Source organism: Telopea speciosissima, chromosome 3 (genome assembly GCF_018873765.1).
Source record: "Telopea speciosissima isolate NSW1024214 ecotype Mountain lineage chromosome 3, Tspe_v1, whole genome shotgun sequence".
In the NCBI taxonomy this organism is placed as follows: domain Eukaryota; kingdom Viridiplantae; phylum Streptophyta; class Magnoliopsida; order Proteales; family Proteaceae; genus Telopea; species Telopea speciosissima.
The window spans coordinates 69356100-69370665 of NC_057918.1; the positions used below are offsets into that span (position 1 = coordinate 69356100).

The following is a 14566-nucleotide window of genomic DNA, read 5'->3' on the forward strand; positions in this document are numbered from 1 at the left end:
AGGTGAAAAAAAAAGTAGTTCGGTTTTAAGACTCTAGAAAACCGACCGGTTCAAGAATTAGCATCTGAACTGGGAATCGAATTCGGCTCGTCTCACAGTCAAACGTCAGCGAAGGCATTGACTTATCAAATGGACAAATTTTAAAGTTTTCACACTTGAGACTTGAGAGTGAGACTGTGAATCATCACGTCAGCTCAGATCAACAACTACTCTCATTTTGTCGCGAAGAAGAAAGAACCCTTCACGGCTTCACTGAAATTATGGTGAAATTACGGTGTAACCTTCTCACCCATTTCTTGGAAGCGAATGGCATCTTTCCCATCCCAACTCATCTTTGATTGGGATTTTTTTTTGGGGTGGGGAACTGCAACATAGTATATATAGAGCTGATCCTTCCTAACATTGAAAAAGGAAAAGACCACCTTAAGCCTACAACCTTCTCTCTTCAGTCTTCAACTGTCAATTCGTATTGTATCTTCGATCCCAGAAAACCAATTCTTCGTTCAGGCGATTTACCTACAAACAGAGAGAGAGAGATGGATAAAGCCATCGAGAGACAGAAAGTTCTGCTCAACCATCTTCGCCCTTCTTCTTCATCTCAGAGCAGTGAATCTGCTCTCTCCGTAAGTCTTTCTTATGTTCCATAGTTTTTCTAGTGATGGGTCTTCTATTTTTTCTTTGATTTACCAGAATTTGACTATTTGGCTGCAACTGACTTTTGATTTTATGTTGGAATATCGGTGTATGATGGTTTTTACTAGATGGGGTTTTGTTTTTTGGCTTTGTATTGTCCGGATGAGTGATTTGATTGGTAGAATATATTTCGCTTTCGTATTCCTGTTATTCTCTGTACTTCCTTTTTTTCCCTGAATTTCTTCTGATGCTTTTGACTAGGCTTCTATCTGCTTGGCCGGAGATAGCGCAGCATATCAAAGGAATGCTGCATTTGGGGATGATATTGTGATTGTGGCGTAAGTTAATTTAAATTTTGAAATTCCATTGTTGCTTGTTATCTTGTGTCAACCCGTGATAATAGTAATCAGTTTTTTTTTTGTTTTTTTTGTTCTTGTACAGTGCATACAGGACTCCATTATGCAAGGCCAAGAAGGGTGGTTTCAAGGATACCCCTGTTGATGATTTACTAGCAGTTGTTCTTAGGGTATCTACATGCTTATCTAAAACTTGAAATTTTTGGTTAATGAATTCCAAAGCACCAGTAATGTTTCATTTTCCTTACCTCATTCTCTTTTCTTGCTGAAGGCACTGATAGAGAAAACAAATTTGAACCCAAGTGAAGTTGGAGACATCATTGTTGGCACTGTGTTGGCACCAGGCTCCCTCAGAGCAATTGAATGCAGGATGGCAGCTTACTATGCTGGCTTCCCTGGTATTTATCTTATGATACATACTTGCTAATCTTGATTTAAATCTCTTCACCCTAACCATCATCATCATTATACCTCTCATTCTTGATGTGTGTGCAGATTCTGTTCCTATCAGGACCGTGAATAGGCAGTGTTCATCTGGGCTTCAGGCGATTGCTGATGTTGCTGCCGCCATAAAATCTGGGTTCTATGATATTGGTAAACAGCATGTGAAAACTTGACAGTTGTAAACATTGTATCGATCGTGTAATCATCGGATTATCCCTTACTTCTGATTGCAGGAATTGGAGCTGGAGTGGAGTCCATGACAACAAATTCAACAGCTTGGGAAGGTGCAGTTAATCCAAGGGTATATTCTCACTCTGAACTTTTCCATTCATTTTAATTTTGTGCCCAGGGGAATTCATACATGGATGCTTTAATTAAATGTGTATGGGTTGACAAATTGTATTCCTTCCATACTCTAGGTGGAGTTGGTTGCAAGGGCCCGCGATTGTCTTCTTCCCATGGGTATTACCTCTGAAATTGTTGCAGAACGTTATGGTGTAACACGGCAGGAGCAAGACCAAGCAGCTGTGAGTTCTGTACCTCTGTTATTAAGGTGTGACATTCCCCTCTGTTTATTTTGTTTGATAATCTAATTCCTTTAGACATGCATGGTTAGGTTGAATCTCATAGGAAAGCTGCTGCTGCAACTGCTGCTGGTAAATTCAAAGATGAAATCATTCCAGTGGCCACCAAGGTGAAATTTATTTTATTCCTATTCTAGAATTTTTACTTATTTTCTGTTTGTGAAGTCATTTGGTTCTCATTTTGGAAATGATTGATGTTCCATTTACAAAGATTGTGGATCCTAAAACGGGGGAGGAGAAACCTGTTACGATTTCTGTTGATGATGGAATTCGACCAGACACATCCCTAGCAGTACTGGCAAAACTCAAGCCTGCATTTAAGAAGGATGGTTCCACCACTGCTGGTATAGAATTATACCTTTCACGTTATTGTTTTTGACCAATACACTTATTAGTAGATCCCATGCTTTTCCCTTGTAATTAACTCTTCCGATCTATGCATGATTAGGCACTGCTAGCCAGGTGACTGATGGCGCTGGAGCAGTCCTCCTCATGAAGAGAAGTCTAGCCATGCAGAAAGGGCTTCCCATTCTTGGTGTATTCAGGTTTGTGCCTACTCTTGAAAGACTCTCCCAAACCCATGTTCTGAGCTAGTGAGTTTTATCTATAGCCCTATGCTTCTTCAACCCAATGACCTTTATTGTTCATTTCTGCTGCATTCTCTTCTATGCCTTTCATAAATCTTCAGCAATCTGATGTCTTTACAAATGCAAGCTCGGATCTAATCTTGCTTATGGGGATCACGCTTATTATTTTCTTTTTGAATGTTCTTTCTCCATGAATTGATGCACTCTATTCCTGGGTTAGCATCTCTCTTCTTCTCCCCTCTTCAGTGTTAGAAATATTTGTCTGTTAAAGTTTGTTTTCTCTATAATACAGTATTGTCATGATTGCTTTTATGTGCTTGCCACCATATGCCATACTGTTATTTATAATCTGGTCTGTCTTTTGCAATAAATTGTGTCTTACCACAAAAAGAAAGGGGCTAGCATGAGAATGAACAAACAATTGAAAGGTCACTACAAAGCTTATGACATACTCCTATGCCAATTCATACAGGAGTTTTTCTGCTGTTGGAGTGGAACCATCGGTCATGGGCATTGGTCCAGCTGTTGCAATTCCAGCTGCAGTAAAGTCTGCTGGTCTTGAACTTGATGATATTGATCTTTATGAGATAAATGAGGTAATGGATGACAATATGATAAATTCTAACTTCATCCCTTAAAAGTTCATTTCATGCTTGTAACTAACATTTGCAAACTAATGTTTCTTGTGCAGGCATTTGCCTCTCAGTATGTATACAGTTGTAAGAAACTGGAACTTGATCCAGAGAAAGTTAATGTTAATGGAGGTGCAATGGCTATTGGGCATCCTTTGGGTGCAACAGGTATTTAAAATAGTGCATTTAATAGCAAACAAATTAAAAGAAAATGGGAAAACCCCACTTTTGTCCGATTTTTAGAATCTTTAGCATTATGTTCTTAAAAAAAAAAAAGTTAACCTTGGGATGAAGGTGTAGTTGTCAGTCTCTTATTTTGTCATTCTTTCTAGGGATGATTTATCATTCATTCTAGTTTACAGTAATATACATAAGTTATTGTGTTCCAATTTTAATCTATGAATTGTCCTCTTGATATTTTTGAGCCTGAAAATTTTCGTCAATTATAAGTGCCATGAGTCTCAAATTATACATCATTTGTTTTTTAATTTTATATGTATCTTACTGATCAGTCTCAAATTATACATCATTCTCAATCTGCAATTTTGGCTTTTTTAAGCTCGGAGTTGTAGATCTTTTTTGTCATATAAAATCAGAATCTTCTGTTGTATTTCTAGATAACATCTCAACTTGCAGCATATTGTATGCTTAGAAGGTCTTGCTTTTATGTTTCCTCCACAGCTCTTTCAAAACCACAATTGGTCTTGTGCTTCCTCATTGTACTGTATGTAGTTTTACGATCAGGCAACTGCCTATATTTTTCGTCTAATTGATTACTTGAAATTGACTTATGCATTACATAATTATATCCTCTTTAACTTGAAAAACAGTACTTTTAGAACCAAGTGTACATAAGCTCAGAAGTCAAGTCTTAAAGGTCACCAACAAAATGAATCAAAGAGAAAAGAATGTCCCTCTAGATGGAGTATGCTATGGATAGGATCTAAAAGAGAAAAGAATGTCCCTCTAGATGGAGTATGCTATGGATAGAATCTCAGAAGTAGCAGAACCGTAGTATTACTTCAGAATGATTTCACTTGCATGGGATTTGTATATTTGGACATTAGCGATATAGACGACGTTGGTCTAAGAGTTATTCTTTCATCCTTTCTTTTGTGAAAAGGTGTATACATCAACCCTTGAGGCGCACCTTGCTGCCAGGTCATACTTGCAACTGCTTGATCTCCAGTATAGGTTATTTCCAATCCAATCCTCATTTAGTTGGTGTCTCCTTGTTACGTTGTCAGCAGCCTTGTAGGTGTGAAGACAAATGTAGTGAGAAAGCAAGTTCCTGCAGATTAGACATTAAGAATCAAAATGAAGTTGGTTTTCTTCTCACTATTTAGGTAGACCTGGTTTTCCTCTCATGTTTGTTGTCTAGGCAAATTTTGGTTTGGTGCATGAATTTGATGTTGTCTTAGTTCTAATCAGCAGAAACTAAGCATAATAGTCCTTTCTTTTATCAGTTAAAATCATTATGGTAAACCGCCTATCTTCTGTCACAGGTGCACGTTGTGTGGGTACCCTCTTGCATGAGATGAAACGTCGTGGCAAAGACTGCCGTTTTGGAGTAGTGTCTATGTGCATTGGTGGGTGGCTACCCTCTTCCATCCACAACTGCTGGACATGTTTCTGATGTTTATGTTTCTTTTTTCTTTTAAATAAACTTGCCTGACTGCCTAGTTTTGACGACTGCAGGCACGGGAATGGGGGCTGCAGCAGTCTTTGAAAGAGGAGACGGTGTTGATGGCATCTCCAATGTTCGAAAGGTTGAGACTCAAAATTTCCTGTCCAGAGATGCTCGATAGATTTTGGTTCATTGAGAATTGTTTGGGGGGGGGGGGGGGGGAGGGGCATATAATTATGACAACCTCTTGCTGTATTGGAAATGCTAATAGAGCAATGTAATAAGGGGGCATTAATTAGGACCAATTTTTAAGATTTATGGAATTATAATGTATCTTGATACTAGATCAAATGTTATTCAAGTGAAGAGTGAAAGGCCTTTTTCATTTTTTTTTCTGGAATCCAGTGGTGTAGTCTACTGCATAGTTATACACTTCAAATTGAAGAGAGATGAATCTAGTCATAAAATGAAAACTTCTCAAAAGGGTATGTATTTTCATGACTCATTGAAAAGCTTAAGCTTTTCTCTGATGTTCCATCTTATAGTTTATTTTCATGACAAACCATGGTGATGCCACCCATGTTTCTTACAGTACTTCCTGCCCTGATCTTCAACAAGCCACGCAGTTCAGCAGCTCAGGCAGAACCAGCATTTTGACATGTTCACCTTCATCATCCGGGTCTTTCAATTCAAAGTCTATTGCCTCTGTTTCCATAAATCAATTCAATCCAAGCTGAAGGAGTATAGGCAATCAGAAATGGTTTCCTAATAGCCATCGGAGAAGGAATTAGCAAAATCCCCTGTAAAAAAGCGATGTAAAACATAAGAAGTTAACTGATGCCATCAACTCCCCAATCAGAAATTCTACTTTCTACCTTTTGTTGGACGCATCGTGGAAACCCAAAATCCTATGTAGGGGAGAGTTACTTCGTGTTTGGTCTTATCCCCTCCAGTTCCCTGCCCGGCCTAGTTCCCCAGTTCCTCTAATAAGGGGGGGTTGGGATGACCACCCTACTCCTGCCCGAACACTCTGCCTGGATGGGGTCTACCACCCCACTATTAGAGGAACTGGGGAATTGAAGGTGATGATTTTCCCAACAAACTAATCCCTTGACCAACTGGTCTCTATCTTTTCAATGACAACCTCCTCTTCCGCCCCCCCCCCCCCCAAAAAAAAAAAAATGACCAATCATCTTGAATCTAAATTTGATCATATATCCTCCATGTTTGGGTGTCCATTTTATTTTTATATTTTTGAAGACGGTGGGGGGAGAGGGGTTTATAGTTGGGGGTTAGCGCTTTTCTTGTTGCGTTAACGCAAAGATGCTCTACGATCAGCTAGACGTTGCTTGGTTGCATGGGCATTATCTCATTTATATATCGATAGGTTTTTTCTTGTTGGGGCACAACAGAAGCCCTGTCTTTCTTGTTCTGGCGCGCTAGTGCTCAGGAGTCAGGATGTCCATTTGTAAAGTTGGATTTCCTTGGTGGGTATTCAAGGCTTTATGCTGCAACCAAATCTGCTTTGCAAGTTCACCCTAAAACCTGACATATGCCGACTTTGGGTCTACCTGTCCACAAAACTCGTGTCCACAAACTCCAGGAACCAAGAATCTGGTTCACAATTGACCTCACACTCCTCTAATGCATCTATCATACTCACACCGTGTAGAGTTTACCACGTAACAAAACAAAGTTAGAAAATGAATAGAAATCAAGGACTAAAAAATAATCACCATGGCTTAGTAATTGAAAATACAAGGAATGAAGTGTAATAAAAGGGGATCTTTATCACCCCCAGTACTGGGGGCGTTCTATGCGTATCGTGCGGTTGGGCACCATCCATGTGTACACGGTGGGGTCCACTATACACACATGGGCGATGCGCAGCCGCACGATGCGCACTGGACCGCCCCCAATACTGGGGGCGATAATTTTCCAATAAAAGGTGGGGCAAATGGTTGAGTTTGAACACCAGATTTGACGTGGCCAATGTGCAGGCCTATCTATCAAACTGATGGTATCATCCCTTTTACATGGTCTTGTCCAATACCAAAGAGTCCAATTCCTTTCTAATGACGTTTAACCACCAGAGTTGATACCACACCATCCCCACACCATCCCCACACCATCCCCAGTTCCCCACATCCTATGGATGGTGTGAGATCGACTTTAGTGGTTAACGTCATTGCAGAGGAACTATATTCTATCAAACATCCTTAAATTTAATATGGAAGAAAGCTCTTCAAGCAAGCAGCATAAGGGAACTCACCAATGGCACATGAGGGACGCACCAACAACAAAATGGCTGCGTATGTAGGAAGGCAGCACAAGGTCATTTCATGTGAAGAGAGCAAGGGTGCTATACACAACACACACCCGATGTGGGACTAAACCCATGCGTGGCGATTCTAAACCTTGTCCTCTCTATTCAATGGTCAAAAATTCAGAATGAACATATAATCTATCCACGTGGTTGAGTAGATGCTTTGTGACAGGCAGAAAAATAAACAAACCTTTCTCCTTTCTCTTTTTCGATCATTAACTAAATTTATCATGTTTACCACAACAAAAAAAAAAAAAAAAACTAAATTTATCAGGGAAACGCCAGTCAGTTTACAAGACATAACTACTCTCCACTATCTACTACATGGCTGGCTAATCTTCTAGTCTTGCAAGATCTTGAGCAACATTTTTTTTGTGTGTGCCCTTCGCAACTGTGAGCGATCACGAAAAAATTGTTACTTACGATGAATCTTGTTTCATAGCTAGTGGAATCAGGGGAAGAATTGGTTCGTAGGATCTTATCAATGCTTCTCAAGAGCTGTATAAACAAGATCGAGAGGCCGTGTGTTGGGGGTGGGGGGGAATCAATGAGGCTACCAAGTGTCTTGCTTCCCCACTTCAATGAGTAGTCCTGCCATAACCATTGACTAACAATGTCAATAAGACCAGAGAGTATCCAGATTTGAGTTGTTGTAGCAATATTGTGACAGGGATTTCATCAAAGCACATGATGTATAAATGGTAGAGCTCCAACCTCTGTTTCATTCTAATCAGATTCATGGAGGCTAACAACAAACGCAGGGAAACTGCCATCTCCAAGAACCTCAGTGAGGGCCACGAACCAGTGGAATGGCCAACGGTACACAGGACCCTAATCCAACACAGGGTTGTGAAATTTTGATGCTGTTGATTCCCCCTACTTTCCTCTCCTAAGACTCACCAAATTCTGGTATTTAACCCCAATCTTACATGTCACTAAAATAGTATAATGGATCCAACTTGATGGCCCAGAGACCTACATCAGTGACAGATAGGAAGCCAGTTTAAGCCACAGCTTAGTACATAACAATGCAATGACACCAATTCTGTTGTCATCAACTTGCAAACAGCAACATGACATATTAGGGCTCATTTACCACTTTGTCATAATTGTTAATTCAATGTTTGGGATAATTCACTGAAACGCTAAAGCCCACAACAGTTTATATAGTAATAAACTTCAAATCAGATCCTGTTAAAATCCCACCTGGTTCAATCCCAATACCACAAGACACCAAACTGAGTGAATGTATTCAACACAACTCCCCTGGAGTAAGCAAAAAATCATAAGAGACTACGGACAGATGGAATTATTCTTCTATTAGGTATTCAATTTCATGTAGCTAATCTTCTAACATATAAATAAAGGATTCTGGATTTCAGATCTCTGATACTTGATGGACAATAAAAATATCAAATTGTAAAATAAAACAAATAGCAAACCATCAGCTGTTGCAAATAAATTCACAACTTAAGGTATGGAATTCCTGATCACCTGTTTAGGCATGAACACATTTGCATGCAATTTATGTCTAAACTGCTACAAATGTAATGGCTTGAACAAACTCAATTTTTGATGCAAATCAAGTGATGCTAGACTTGCAAACTGGACATGATGTTTTTCTCCTCAGCCACGGATCAATACACTGCAATTAGAAGTAAATGAATTAATTGTCTTATACTACTATCTTTCAGCCCAAAACAATTTCTTTATTTGGAAAGAGGAGTGTTTCTACATCTTTATGAAATTTGTGCAAACAAGGAAGATGACGAATTATATCTCCAGTGCTTGGGGTATCGAGGCAGATTGCACAAGCTTCGTCGAAGTTCTCAGTCTGAGACAAAGGATAACAATCAATAGCAAAGAATCTGCAGGCTTTAATACTGAGACATGACTTTTAAATGTTTTTCTCCCTTGTAAATGGCTTCTAAGAAACAAAATTAATAATTAAAAAAAATACCTGGACAGTTGACTGTGGCAAACTATTAATATGATGTGCAGATGCACCAACATGCTGGTGATTGTTCTCATCAAGGGCCAAAAGTAACTCGTAATCATTTCTGCAAAAAACACAAGAAAAAAGCGTTCAACCAACTCTTCAGATTAGATGATTTTATGAAAATAATTTTTTGGTAGGCAAAAAAATAAATATTTTGGTTGTCTTGTATGCGGTAGCTTATGATCTTTGCATTGTGAACACTTTCTTTGACAAAAGAGGGGAGCACTTAGTTACCTACAAAAGTGGGAACCATTCCAATCAACTAGATTTCTTCCTCACTAGAGGGACAGACAGAATGTTGTGTAAGGACTGTAAGGTTATCCCCGGGGAGAGTAATCGCTCAACATAGACTAGTGGTCCTGGAGAGGTGCCTCAGTGCACAGAATCATAGGAAGAGGGAACCTATGTATCCTAAGATAAGATGGTGGATATTTAAAGGGGAGTCCCTAGGCACATTTACAGATAAAGTGGTCCAACAAGGAAAGTGGGACTTTGAGGGAGAACCAATGGGATGTGGAACAAGATGATGACTTGTATTAAGAGGGTCGCCAAGGAAGTCCTAGGGGAAGCGAAGGGTAGTCGTTAGGCCCCTAGGGAGATTTAGTGGTGGGACGACAAGGTCCAAGCAGCCATCAAGACCAATAAAGAGAGTTTTAAGACATGGCAATGGACTCAAGAAACAGAAGATAAAAAGAAGTATAATGAGGCCAGAAATGAGGCTAAGAAGATTGTGGGGATGGTTAGGGCAAAGAAGTATAAAGATCTCTATACTAATCTAAGCACAAAGGAAGGTGAAAAAGCTACCTATAAGATAGCTAAAATGAGTATTAAAGGGGAGGATGGAAGAGTGTTGGTTAGGGATGAGGACATTGTGAAGAGATGGGATGAGCATACTTGTGTACTACTAAATGGAAATAGTTTGAATACGATTGACTAGGATGATTGCACTATTCATCAAGACAACACATGTCTCAGATATGTACGAAATGTTGGTGGCAGAAGTGAAGGAAGCTTTTAGAAAGATGGAAGTAGGCAAGACACTAGGCCCAGATGATATACCAATAGAAGTATGGAAGGCCCTAGGAGTATATGGGGTATATTGGTGAACCAAGTTATTTAATAAGATTACGAACACAAGGAAAATGCCAAATGAATGGACGAGAAGCATTGTAGTTCCGATCAACAAAAATAAAGGCGATATTCAGAGCTACAACAACTACAGATTCATAAAACTAATGAGTTTGGGTGACTCCATCCCTACAGTTTCAGACCAATCAGAGTTCATATGGCTTAGTTTTATCACCTGTCTTCAAATCTAGTTTAGTATACTGTTTTGGTCAATAGGAAGAAGAAGAAATTATTCTTATTTACAAGTCAGCATATGATCTTTCTAATAATTGCATAAAATGAACCCTTTTCGGATTTCTTTTCTAAGCTATCCCTATTATGAATTGAAATTCCAGAAAGTCCTTTTCTTTTAAATTTATTTCCCCTGTTGCTAATGAGGACATCACTGAAGGATTTATACAGCCACATGTCACTTCATTATGGCTAGACCGGCATTGTGTGTAGTTCTTTTCCTTATTTTGCTGAATTTTTATTTGGGGCCAGAACTGTTATATACTAATGTTGTAAAGGAGTTATTAGGGAGTTATTGCTGGAGAAATACTTAAGAGGGAGTACTTATTGTTGGAAAAGTAACTATTAGGTTTTTTTTTTTTTTTTTTTTTTGGGGGGGGGGGGGGTGGTTTAAAAAAACCATATTTGGAGATGTAATGTAGTCCTAGATTGGTAGGAAACCAGCCAGGAGCCAGTAAACCAGGATCTGCTATGAACAAGTGAATCGGCTAAGTTAAAATAGGGTTTTTGGTAAAATTAGGGTTAGGGTTAGGGTTTGGTGTTAGAGTTATGTCAAGTCAAGGTAGGGGAGTCTATCAGTGAAGGTCCTGAGATGTTTTGATGGATGGAAGTATGCTAATTTGAAATAATAGCAGTACAGGTTTAGGGTTTTGGGTTTTTGAAAAGAGTAAAATAGGGGAATCTAGAGTTTAGAGTGGGAGGATGGACTAGGGTTTGGATCGAGTGCTATAGGGGCAGGGGTGGAGAGTTTGATCTAAAAAAGATGGGATTTTGCTAGCTGGTTTGGTCTGGGCAGAATTTAGGTTATGGGAATGTAGTTCAGTGATGGAGGGGATGTTAGGGTTTGGTGGTTTAGACTTTAGAGGATTAGAAGAAGGATGGGGATGGGGATGCTTCCAATTTACTTGTAATGGCAGAAAAGTATTGGCAGCAGCTTGTTGATGGAGAAACTTGAATAAAATTGAATCTTTGATTGAAACTAGAAAGTAGAACTTCAAAGGAACCACCCGGGCTTCACACCACAAGGTGTCGATTAGATCAAACACCAACCACCAACGAACTACCCGGGCTTCACACCGCAAGGTGTAAATGGGATCAAACACCGATCCCACCAGCCTTGATCAAACACAAGACAAAAATCTTCAATGGAGAAGAAGAGCAGCAAAAGCTTTTCATTAATATCAAAATTCCAGTTTAATGTTTGCCCCCCTTACAACCTTATATAAAAGACTCATAATTGGACTCCTACAATAAAAAGGAGAGGCCTAACCCAATCCTTAACCTATTAGGTAACTTAAACTGACTAGGAAACTGAAATAGACTCAAAACAGAGTCCTAACCTAGCCCCACTAAACACTTAAAAGAAAACTACTAAGCTCACTTAAATTGCACCAGTGGTTCAACCAGTTCAATTTTTAAAAAAAAAAAAAAAATGAAAATAAACTAAGAGCCCGTTTGGTAACACTTCAAACGAACATTATTTTTATGTTTTTCTGTGGTACTGGCAGAAAAAACCGGAATCTACTGTTTGGTAAGGCTGGTCTGTTTTTCCGTTTGATAAAAACAAACCGGACTAAAAAAAACAACCAAAACACAATTAGAGAAACACCAAAAAAACTTTTTTCTCCATTCTAAAAACGTTTTGAGTGGAACAAAAGAGGGAAAAAAAGAGAAGTTGTGCTCAATAATTTCAAAGCCCTCTTCAAGCAGCTTCTACCGTCTTCTGCCAAGGCTCAAACGAAGAGAGAAGCAACCTTCACTTTGGATTGAACGAAGAGAGGAGCAAAGGTAATTTGCCTCTCATCTTCAACCTCAACCTCCCCGTAACCAAAGCCCTCACCTGGACATCGGTTTTGAAGCAAGCATACTGAAGACCCGATGAGCGAACTTACCTGCAACTGAAGCCCTACATCAGTCCATCTAACTGAAGAAGATTCTAGAGTTATGAAATCTCCGTTCGTCCATCTCCTCACCTGCAATCGAACCCTTCATACAGGTAAGAAACCCTTTCTCTTCTTCTGTGTTGAGGTGTATTCCTCTATGCGCCCTTTTTCGATCTGAAAATACCCAAACACAAGTATATTTTTACCTAGTGAGCACACACTTCTGTCGGCTTTCTTTGTTGATCTTTTGATCTTAGAAAATTAGGATTTCTTCTTAATAATTTTGAGCAACAATAAAATTTACATCGCTCTCTCTCTCTTGCACCCTCTCGATCTCTCACTATTTCTGTGATTGGAACCATTTGGCCATGATTTCTTATCGATATTCCTCTTGATTTCACTTAGGGTTCTTTGGATTTGGAGTTAGTCTTTGTATAATTTTGGTTCTAGTGTTTACTTCAATTTCTTTTATATGATTAGATTACGAATATAGCATTCGGCTGTGTAGAAAATGAATTAAATTTTTGTCTCAGTTTTAATTTCTCATTTGGAGTGGACTAGGTTGCAAGACAATATCTTGATGAATTTCTCTTGCTTCAGTTTTTGGTTCTCTGTTTTGCTTGTTCACCAATTTGGTATTATATTCAATCATTTAACTCTTCTCTGTCTTGAATGTTGATCTATTTTAAATTGAGTTCCCTTACCAGTTTCCAATTCTCAAATCTGGATATCTGGTGCAGACAAAGAAGACTGCTGCCAAGATCGATTCTGGTTTGATGGAAGGTAAAGGAAGGGGCCACTGATGGAGAGTTGTATGGAGAAAAAAGGTTGCAAATGAAGGAGGATGCAGGGAAGGATTGTGATGAGGGAAGGCTGACTTACTTGGTGATTTCGGCTGGTATAGTTGATGAGTTGAACTTGATAATGTAGAGAAAATAGATAATTGTAGAGAACAAGAGTCTCACTAGTGTCCCACCTTAGGAGTCTCACCTAGGCCACTTGATAACTCACTAGTATTCTCAAAGAGAAGAAGACTTGAGTCTTCTTTTTTTTTTTCAAAAATCTGGAATGGCTGAAGCAGCCTCCACGAATTCTACTTATAGGGGAGGAAGAGCTCAAAATGTCTCTTGGATACATGTATCACAATAAGTGGAATGTTGGACTTCCCAATCTAAGTCGAGTTCCCACACCTAGAAAACACTTCTCCATACATAGAAACTTTCCCCAATAAACTTAGAAACTTAATTCAATACCAAGGAACAACAGACAAGAAACTTAGAAACTAGTTCCAAGACTTAGGAACAACAAACAAGAAATAACAATATATTCTAGGGAGCTGAGAAGTCACAAGACTTTTTGTTGACTTGTGGGCCAGAACTTGGCAGTCCCAAGGGTCCACAATTGGACTGGTTGGGCCCCAAAATAAACTCAGTTCCTACTAAACCCGAGTGGGAACTTGGGCTGGGCCTTGAGCTTAGGCTGGACTGTGGGCATGGACTGGGCCTGCGGCCTAGAATACTTCTTGGCAAAATAGTGATCAGGCCTTCTTGATGCTGGGCTGGTTGCTGGACCAGCAGGATTCTCTGTATCAATACCTAATCAGAAAATTTGAGTTCTGTTTCCATGATTTCAATGCATCTAGACTAATAATCTACTTTAGGACATCTTCTATAAGTTTAGTTTTTGTTTGAAGTTTAACAGCTATTGCTGCATAAAATAGCACTTGTTTATGAACCTGGACTGTAATTGTTGATTAGTGAATACAATTGATTTCTACCAGTTCTATTAAATTCCATTGTGTATTTGAAATTAACCTGGTAATAGGAAACTTAACATAGATACAAGGTACTGCATTACAGTTTGTTTTGAGGCACCATAGGACCTATTTTGTGTGGATCTGTGATCTATAGTGCGTTAGATACTTAGATACCTAGCTGACTTGATTACCTAACCTAGAAAACTCTCCAGTCAAACTAATACCCAGCCCCTTGATTTGATAATTGATCTTTTAATATTTGCCATGGTGGAGGCCCATCCCTATCCTCCTCCCCCTTATTCTTTCTTCTTTTATTTTGTTTTCCAACTGATATTCTGTCCTGCAAAGTTCACCAATTGTACCTCCTTTGTCGTGGGCTA

General features: G+C 39.1%; 2 protein-coding genes across 5 annotated transcripts in view; one reads left to right on the forward strand and one right to left on the reverse strand.

Annotated features, from left to right (window-relative positions):
* The first annotated feature begins 469 nt into the window (after positions 1 to 469).
* LOC122653513 (3-ketoacyl-CoA thiolase 2, peroxisomal-like) lies at positions 470 to 5254 on the forward strand. Its single transcript, XM_043847365.1, has 15 exons — positions 470 to 623; positions 895 to 971; positions 1075 to 1159; positions 1261 to 1387; positions 1485 to 1583; positions 1667 to 1734; positions 1853 to 1960; positions 2050 to 2127; positions 2229 to 2361; positions 2466 to 2562; positions 3077 to 3200; positions 3296 to 3404; positions 4742 to 4825; positions 4935 to 5071; positions 5115 to 5254. Exons 1-14 carry the CDS (start codon positions 537 to 539, stop codon positions 5042 to 5044), a joined length of 1386 nt encoding a protein of 461 aa, XP_043703300.1. The 5' UTR covers positions 470 to 536; the 3' UTR covers positions 5045 to 5071; positions 5115 to 5254.
* Positions 5255 to 8501: 3247 nt separating this feature from the next.
* LOC122656181 (E3 ubiquitin-protein ligase RNF6-like) overlaps positions 8502 to 14566 on the reverse strand; it is a 42261-nt gene continuing 36196 nt past the window's right edge. For all 4 annotated transcript variants that reach the window (XM_043850643.1, XM_043850644.1, XM_043850646.1 and 1 more), the window contains exons 8-10: positions 9150 to 9249; positions 8925 to 9023; positions 8502 to 8834 (exon numbers count right to left, since the gene is read on the reverse strand). In XM_043850643.1, coding sequence (XP_043706578.1) covers positions 8772 to 8834; positions 8925 to 9023; positions 9150 to 9249 — 262 coding nt within the window. In that variant the 3' untranslated portion in view covers positions 8502 to 8771. The remainder of the gene's footprint in view (positions 8835 to 8924; positions 9024 to 9149; positions 9250 to 14566) is intronic.